The 9554-nt window shown below is 33.3% G+C and overlaps 1 protein-coding gene across 2 annotated transcripts; it reads left to right on the top strand.

Annotated features, from left to right (window-relative positions):
• The first annotated feature begins 2511 nt into the window (after positions 1-2511).
• Positions 2512-9092, top strand: LOC114381488 (probable pectin methyltransferase QUA2). 2 transcript variants are annotated; one of them, XM_028340755.1, is made up of 9 exons: positions 2512-2791; positions 3205-4238; positions 4329-4461; positions 5100-5340; positions 6296-6509; positions 6688-6863; positions 6998-7301; positions 7983-8118; positions 8390-9092. In XM_028340755.1, exons 2-9 carry the CDS (start codon positions 3517-3519, stop codon positions 8546-8548), a joined length of 2085 nt encoding a protein of 694 aa, XP_028196556.1. In that variant the 5' UTR covers positions 2512-2791; positions 3205-3516; the 3' UTR covers positions 8549-9092. The 2 variants fall into 2 exon arrangements, with proteins under 2 accessions (XP_028196556.1, XP_028196557.1); XM_028340756.1 differs by lacking the exon at positions 2512-2791 and adding an exon at positions 2798-3055.
• The last annotated feature ends 462 nt before the right edge of the window (positions 9093-9554 follow it).

Raw genomic sequence — 9554 nt, 5'->3', positions numbered from 1 at the left:
CTAACCCACTACAAAGTAATGTGCGTTTGTGCCAAAGCGCCACAAATATGTAGGCGTAAATTATTTAACGAACAAGAACAACGCCGACGTGACCTCATGCAATGTGAATGTGAATGTGGACTTGAACGTGCACACATGGTAAACAATTTATTAAAAAAATATAGAAGATTATATAATAGCCTAATACAAATAAAATAATGTGTCGGTCAGTGTCCCTCATTTCAAGCTCAAGTCAAATGATATATTACATTACCATTAACGAACCAGCAAAGAAAGAATCCTATGATTTTTAGCAGTGTCTCAAGCTCCCTTTGCCTTCCCACTTCTCCTTCTATTAAAAAGGAACAAAAATTAAATACAGTTCTTTAAATGTTTTCAATGTTATTCTTTAATCATAATTAAAGTTTCATCCTAGTAATCTACATTATAAAAATCAACATAAATGATTAAAGTAAAGCTTTAATTTTAAGTTAAAGAAACAATGTAAAAGTATCTAAATAACTATACATATAATTTTTTTCAAAAATAATTCCCCATTTTTCCTTTCTTTTCTATGCAATCATTAGCTTGACCAGCTGGCTTTTGCACCTCATAAAAGTGAAAGACAGAACAACGTAAGAAAAAGGGTCATGTGGCATTTTGATCAATATAAGTTCCATTCTATAGGCACATTAGTTGGCAACTTTTTTCTTGTTGGAGATTTAATTGGGTGCCTTATTATGAACTTTTCTACCCTATATTGATTTGTTCTGTGCATGAATCATGATTCATATTCTCTGTGCAGAGAATTAAAAACACACGAGTAAATAAAAATAAAGCGCGTTCTGGAACTCTGCCAGCAAAGTTAAGCGCGTTCATTTATTAATTTATATATAGCAGTTTATTTACTCCTACGACACTTATTAATTACTATTACTACCATTTCTTTTCGAGTAGAAATAACGGCTAGTACTACTATTTATAGTACCACTTTCTTTACATGCACTTTTAACATCACAATCATACCAATATAGAATTTCATTTAATGAATTTAATTTCCTTTTGACCGAAGAATTTCATTTAAGTATATTGTTGCATGCATTAAAAAGCAAGTTTAGCAGTACTATCATTTATAGTTTAGTATATATTTTTTTTTTCAGAAAATAGTTAAATAAAATTACTTTTATTGAACGTTTCTTTTTTAATTTTAATTTCTTAATGACTATCCCTACAACAGTAGTTGTTAAAGAAATTAAATAGCAATGTTTGGCTCACAGACCAAAAAGAATATTGATTTTTTTATTTATCTAAATGATGTTACTATTTTTATATCTTTTTATCTATCCATTTAAAAGGATAATACACATATTAAATAATATAATCAATATCTTCATCTATATTATTAAAATTATTTTAACTTCTTACCGTGACATCAATTATCATTTCTCTTTCATATGAGATAAGTGTTTAATAAAATATTCAAGAACTAACTAGAAAGAATGGTATAACTAAAAAGATAACAGTTAATATTATTTGATACTTTTAAATAATAATAAATACGAACGAAATTCCATTTCAGTAGTAAGCAAATTAAAAAAAGAATGAAATAGTCCTTTTTTGTTTATTTAATAAATATTTTAAAACATGTCTAATCTATGTCTTTGTGATTTATATTAATTAATTATATTTTTGTGTGTTAAGAAAAATGTCACAATATTCAACTATATCTTAAATAAATTTGTGTCTTACAAAAAAATAGTTTTGAAAGATAAAAAAATACCTATCTTTTTGTTTCCCACAATTTTATAAAATATTTTAAAATTAAAGATTGAATAAGGATTTTTTGTTGCTCACAAAAATATAAGCAATAATAAAACATCATTCTTTAATATTTTGTTATTAATTAATATTTATTAAAAGGTTGAAATTTATATAAAAATTAATTAAATAAAACGGAAAATTCACACAATTTCATGAATCTTAATAAATTTCATTAGAAATATATTATTAACAATATTTCCTTTTAAATCTTTAGAGTTACTTTTTTTTAAAATACTACATTAATTTATTATCATGTTATAAGTACCATAAATTCACAGTTTTACTGTTAATTAATTTCTGACCACAAATTAGTTAACCACATACTATTTACTATCAAACGTGTAGATTAATTGACATATATTATTTTACTTAATTCTTGAATTAAAGTAGTAGATGCACACAAAAAACCTTATCGCATGAAATAATCATATTCCACTTCAAACAAGATTACATATGCAACAATTTATCTTCTTGTGATCTATAATTTGTTTTTAACTAGTTACATTTTTTGAAATCTCTTCTTCACATTATATTTATAAGACTATTCAAAATCTTACTTGAAAACCCCAAAATCTAATTTCACTTTTGACACAAAAAAATTTGGGTTTTCCTCAGCCGCATCTCATTTTTTTTCTCTTAAATTTTTAAGATTATTATATTGGCCCATGAGTAGTGTTTGTGTCACGATCCGATCAGTACAAAACCTGCTAACCTGCTTGCATACTCAGTTAGAATCACCGTGTCTCAGACTTTCTCTCTCTCTCTCTAGTTTCCATAGCACACACACACGCTAATCATTCGACGAGGCCGCAAGTGAGTGAGAGAGAAGAATCACTCACTGATCCACACACAAACCAGAACAAAACCAAGCACAGACAGCGTGCGCTCTTCTTGTGATTTGTGTTACAAGCAACCAACCACACTCACACACACCCCTCCATAATAAAAATCACTTCCATGCTCTCTTCTTCACCCCAACCAAAACAAACAGGTGCTACTACTAATATTGTTCATCTTTTTTCTTCTTAAAATTGTTCTTTTTCTTTCACTCTAGCTTGATTTCAAGTACTCTCAAACGGCAACTGAGTTATGTGAGTTTCCCTTCTAAGAAAAAAAATGAGCTTGTGCCATAGACCATAGTTACTAGTTACTAGTTACTGCTAGCTAGTGCTTTTCACTGCTCTGTTTCAGTGTTTACCCACCAACCCATATGGCAATTACCGCGCAAGTTTTCTTTTTTCTTTTATGAATGTTGGTACGTTTCCATTTCAATGCTGGGTCCGTGATGGATCTGATGCGGTGAATTAATTACTGCTCTTTCTTGTCGTTATTCCCCTGTTTTGATTCCCTAATGAGAGAAAGTTTGCGTTTTTTTTCTCTTCTGTTTTTTTTTTTTTTTTGTAGGTTTGCATTTGCTTAACTGGAGCCAGATTCTGTAGCTGATTTCATCCCAATAAATCTAATGATGCTTAAGTAACTAACACTCTTCGATTGGTTTCTGGGTTATCTTGAAGATTTGGTCTTTAATCGAGTCGAATTGGATCTTGTGATTTACTTAGCCGACTTCACTTAGTGCAGTGGGATAAGAGTTAAGACATTTGTTGTTGTAGTATTTATTGGTTTTTGGGTGGGTTTATAATATATTACCAGGGTTAACATAAGAACATTTATTCATAGTTGAACTTGTGTTGTGCTACTGTTGTGGTTGGTCAGAGAATGTCTAGGCCTCTGCAAAGAGGTGTGTCAGGTGGGGTTAGGGTCCCTGAGAGTGGCCATGATGACTTGTGGGACTCCCAATCTAAAGATAAAACGGAAAAGGAAGATTTGGATACGAGGGGTTCTTCAGATCACAGCCCTTTTACTTTGAGGTTTCCTCTGAGGGTTCTTTTGGGAAATAATTCTGATTCAAAATATGGCAATGGCATAGCTGAGAATGGTTTTGCTTCTGATCCCTTCATGGTTGGCACCCCACGAAGCCGGCTTAAGTTAATGTTGCTTTCTTTGAAGTTCAGCTTAGTGTTTATAGTTGTTCTGGCTCTTACTGGATCTTTTTGGTGGACTTTGTCGATTTCATCCTCATCAAGAGGTCAAATTTACCATGGTTATAGAAGGCTTCAAGAGAAGCTTGTCTCGGACATTTTGGATATCAGTGAGTTTTCGCGCGGTCCTTTGAGGTTGAAGGAGTCTGAATTCTGTTCTGAGGAGTTTGAAAACTTTGTTCCTTGCTACAATATTTCTGAGGATGTGGAATTGGGAGTTTCTGATAACAATGAAGTGGACCGGCAATGCAGCCACGAGCTTAGGCAGAATTGTTTGGTTCTGCCACCGGTGAATTACAAAATTCCCTTAAGGTGGCCTACTGGAAAAGATGTTATCTGGGTTGCTAATGTGAAGATCTCAGCTCAGGAGGTTCTTTCTTCTGGAAGCTTGACAAAGAGGTAAGTGATATATTAACATTTCTCCTACTTGCTGTTGCACTTTTGGCTATTTTTGATACCTAAAGTTTTCATTTGTAATTTAATTTACAGGATGATGATGCTGGATGAAGAACAAATTTCATTTCGTTCAGCTTCTCATATGTTTGATGGTATTGAAGACTACTCACATCAAATCGCTGAAATGATTGGACTTAGAAATGAATCTTACTTCATACAAGCTGGGGTAAATACGTTTGCTCTCTCTTGAAATGGACACATCAAGTGTTTGTTGCTTGATTTTTCATGATTCATTGTACTTATATTTGACTAGTTTGATACATGCTCACTGTCAAATTCAGCATACTTAATGCCATCTGTTTTACTATAAAGAACTGGGTATCTCCATTCTAGTACTAAAAATATATAAATATTAACTATCTTGATGAAACGATAAATGAATAAAAAAACTTCGTACCCCATTGCCCAGAGGCTCTTCGCTATGCGAAGGTATGGGGGAGGGATGTTGTACGCAGCCTTACCCTTGCATATGCAAAGAGGCTGTTTCCGGATTCGAACCCATGACCAACAAGTCACCAAGGCACAACTTTACCGCTGCACCAGGGCTCGCCCTCAAACGATAAATGAATATTCTAAAAAATATTAACTGAGGGCATAAAATGGTAACCTTGTATATGACATAAGTCATAACTGTTCTATACTTGTACCATCTAAAATTGTTTGTTATAAAGTGCCTTGGAGGGACTTGTGTTAGATTTTTTATGGGTTGTGGTGGCATTGGATCTGAACTCATGAAGTTTGACTTTGATGTTCCTTGCCTGAAATCTTATTTGATTGAGAATGTTGTCATCTTAAAATTTGTAGGTTCGAACTATACTAGACATAGGTTGTGGCTATGGTAGCTTTGGAGCACACCTCTTCGACAGTCAGCTTTTAACTATGTGCATTGCAAACTATGAACCTTCTGGCAGTCAAGTTCAGCTCACTCTGGAAAGGGGTCTTCCTGCTATGATTGCTTCTTTCACTTCAAAGCAGTTGCCATATCCATCTCTATCCTTTGATATGTTACATTGTGCAAGATGTGGCATTGATTGGGACCAGAAAGGTATTTTCAACTTTCAATCTATTCTACTTTGTGTTGGATAAAGATGCATTTATCATATTTTGTACTTAGTTGACAAAAACTTTTATTTTCTGGACTATTTAGATTATGCATCATACTTTATATGTGTCAATGGAAGAAATTAGTTGTCATCAAATAAGAATAGAATCCACTCCTTGGTTCTTCAAAGTATGCCTTGGTTTTTTAAATTCCATGGATGTATTTCTGGTAATTTCAAGTTTAATGCATTCACTTTTCCTATTTTGATAAAAAAAAATGATTTTTATTTATGGTTGTAACTATCCCTTATTGAAGACACCTGAGCTTGGTGAACTTGGCTATATCTGTATTGTAATTTTTCTCTATTGAGCCTAGACATTCAGCACTATTTTGTGACCAAGGAAAAATAATGCCATGTTTTGTTCTGGCTCTTTCAACTAGGCTAAATATCTATCTCTTTCTCATTCTGATGAGAAAAGTGTGTTGCTAACCGTACATATATCTTGAACTAAAAAGGCTTTTCTATCTGGAATGCTTACACATTGGATGCATTCCTTATTTGTTTCTGATGTAACAAAAACTAATTTTGTATTGCAGAATTAAGAAAAAGTATATGGTATATACTTTCGGAAAATATCCATATTTAGTTCTTCATTACATGGAGTTTCCGAAATTTACAACTTACATCTTTTAAAATAAGTAGATACCTTTTAACGTTTACTTGCCATAGTTGGTGAAGTATCCAACAAACCGAGGTTAACTTTTGAAACTCTTCCTTCTGACTTATGAGTTCTGATATTTGTGTGAAGGCACTGAATCTAACTCTAATCCTTCAACCTGCCTTTATTCTGTTTTATTTACCCCCGCCCCCCCCTCCCGTTTATGTTTGAGCATAAACTCCGAAATATCAATATTTTAGCACCTTGTGATTTATTAACATTCATATTACATGGTATAGATGGCCTTCTCCTGATTGAAGCCGATAGACTTTTAAAACCTGGTGGATACTTTGTTTGGACATCACCGCTCACAAATGCTCGTAACAAAGAAAATCAGAAAAGGTGGAAGTTTATGCAAGATTTTACATTAACTCTTTGCTGGGAACTGCTGTCACAGCAAGATGAAACTGTTGTATGGAAGAAAACTAGTAAAAAAAGTTGCTATGCATCAAGGTAATGCTTTCAAACATGTACTTCTGGAAGTTATTTCACTTTTGTATGTTCTAGGAAACAGATTTCTAGTAAATAGATTCTATACAATGTGTGTGTGTGCGTATATATATATATATATTTTGTACCATTTTGAAATTAATGTGGCCTGATTCTTAGCATGGCCTATTTTTACTTCCAGAAAGTCTGGTTCTGGCCCTTCTTTGTGTGGTAGAGGTATTGATGTGGAGACTCCATATTATCGAGAACTGCAAAACTGCATAGGTGGAATACAGAGCAGTCGTTGGGTTCCAATTGAAAAAAGGGAAAGATGGCCTTCCCGAGCTAACTTAAACAACAACAACTTGGCAATCTACGGTAATTATTATGTTCTTCAACACTAAATTATATAGCTCTTTGTGGAAGTGATTGCATTGTAATTGTATTGTCATATTGAATCAAATCTCCTATTCATTTGGTTAACTTAGTATGCATATATTTAACTGTACTAGGCTTGCAGCCCGATGAACTTACCGAGGACTCTGACAGCTGGAAAACAGCAGTCCAGAATTATTGGTCACTCATGTCACCTTTAATATTTTCTGATCATCCGAAGAGGCCTGGTGATGAGGACCCTTCGCCTCCTTACAACATGTTCAGAAATGTGCTAGACATGAATGCTCATTTTGGTGGCTTTAATTCTGCATTGTTGCAGGCTAGAAAGTCTGCGTGGGTGATGAATGTGGTCCCAATAAGTGGACCCAATTATCTTCCCTTGATCCAGGACAGAGGATTTGTTGGTGTTTTGCATGATTGGTATGCTAATTTCTTTTCTCTTGATCTTATTTAAAGTGTCATGCTTCTCTGCTTCAATAAGTTTGTTTTTCTTAGCTTAATATGGATTCTCAGACACATGCTAAATTCTTTTGTTCTTCCATTTTTTTTTATCTCAGTCCCTTCTAAAAACTTAGAGTTATTGGTATTTGTTTTCTTTTCTAAAATCTAAAGATTAGTATCATTATCTAGGTCTAACTATTTTTCAGTTGAGGTTTATACCTGTTGTAACATTCACACTTTGTGCACATTCTCAATTTTTGGGTTTTGGTAGATGGAAAAGGGTTCAGACATCTGACATTTTTGTAAAGAAATATATTGTGATATGGTTGCAAGAAATTTATACATGCTAAAGTTTTTCAACATAATTTACAGATTTTCCCTATGAACTCAATGACCATACGGAAGGTTACAGTTGTTTTGTTAAATAACTCCAAAATTATGGAGTTATACTTATATGAAATCATCTTATGATTTGTTCAAGAATGACTAATTGTTTACCATAGTTGACTAAAAAAATCAAAACGTGGTGATTTACCATTTACTTTTCCAATTAGGTCTGGCTCATATATTCTTTGATAAGATTTTGTGAAGAATAGTTAGTTGCTAGGTCCTACGCAGATTATAGTTTCCTTAACAAATATGACTTTTGGTGGCTTCTAGGTGTGAGGCTTTTCCAACGTACCCCAGAACCTATGACTTGGTGCATGCTGCAGGACTTCTATCCCTTGAAACTGAGCAGCACAGATGCTCCATGCTTGACCTGTTCATTGAAATTGACAGGATACTTCGCCCAGAGGTATGTGAATTTAGTTCATATTGTCATTGAACCAAAACCTCTATAGTAGTTGCTCATTAAGCAGTTCATTAATATTTTATGCAGTTTGTTCTGTAAAATGTGTATGAATTAGGCAGCCCTTCTATTGTTTAAAGTTGCTGAGTGTGATGTGATCTGTATGTTTATGCTAGATTTTTTTAGAACAAGTAAAAATGTCTTAAAATGTTTCATGATTTCATCCCCTATACATGTTCATGGACTTATGATATTCTGACATTGTTCATGTGTGCAGGGTTGGGTAATAATTCGCGACACAGTTCCCTTAATAGAATCAGCTAGACCTCTAACAGCACAGCTGAAGTGGGATGCAAGAGTGATAGAAATTGAAAGTGACAGTGATCAGAGACTCCTGATCTGCCAGAAACCTTTCTTCAAGAGACAGGCAAGCTAAAAAGAATTGATGGCCTGAAGAAACTAGACCATTATATACATATATTCATTTTCCATAAAGTTCATTTATTACCATAGAGCTCCAAAAGCGGGGGTTGAAAATTTTGGACATAAAAAGAAAACAACATATAGAGGAAAAAGTGTATCCTTGTCAATGATACCACCACATCATCTATGTAGCCGTAAGGTCTACATAGGGCCATGTAATTACCAAACAAGCCACAGAGCAGATGAGAAACTAGTATACTGGTAGGTTAATTTACTTTTCCATGTGATACACAGAAACAATATTAAGATTGGGAACATGGTGATAAGTTATTGTTGTAAAACGCTCCGTGGTTGATTCCCCCTTGTAGAATTATTTTTTCTGCTATCTTTCTATAGGTTCTTAGATGTTTCTTGTATAAGCTTGGCAAAACTGTACTTTATAGTTTGTCAATGTTTATAATGTGAAATCAAAATCATATTATTCATCATTGTGACTATGACTTCTGGTTGGATAGTCACTGGTAAATTGGAACCAGCAGGAGCAAGTTACATGCCAAGACCATGACAATGTGACATTTTTCTTCCTGATGTAAATCAAGGTAGTAGAACTATCAAGATTTAAATGATAGTAACTCATGATGTTCTTGGTTTTTTAAATTGAAACTAATGATTAAGCCTAAATTTTCAGATAATGGTTTCAATAAATCAGATAATAATATAAACTTTAATTATCAGGATGAAGTTACAAATATTGGATAACTCATAACTCACTAACCTACGTCCAAATTGCAATGCATTAAGCTCACTTGGCTTGATCTCATGTGCAAGTCTATTCTTTTACATGCTTGTTTGAAAGCACTCAAAATTAAGCAATGTGGGATTAAAAACTTTTTAAGATAATCTAAAATTATGCCTATGAATTTAGTAAAGACGAGGATCCTTAACCAAATTTTCTTCCATACTTTGAGAAGTTATATGTCTTTTACCTTTTTAAACCTGAAACCAAAGTTTAGAATTAC

Source organism: Glycine soja, chromosome 13 (assembly GCF_004193775.1).
Source record: "Glycine soja cultivar W05 chromosome 13, ASM419377v2, whole genome shotgun sequence".
Lineage (NCBI taxonomy): Eukaryota > Viridiplantae > Streptophyta > Magnoliopsida > Fabales > Fabaceae > Glycine > Glycine soja.
Note: the sequence above shows the minus strand (reverse complement) of the source record. Positions and strands in the feature narration are given on the sequence as shown.

Coding starts and splice junctions, on each gene's coding strand:
- LOC114381488 (XM_028340755.1), top strand. CDS start 3,517: ATGTCTAGGCCTCTGCAAAGAGGTGTGTCAGGTGGGGTTAGGGTCCCT. Junction 7,302..7,982: donor GTTGGTGTTTTGCATGATTG/GTATGCTAATTT, acceptor GGTGGCTTCTAG/GTGTGAGGCTTTTCCAACGT. Junction 8,119..8,389: donor ACAGGATACTTCGCCCAGAG/GTATGTGAATTT, acceptor TCATGTGTGCAG/GGTTGGGTAATAATTCGCGA.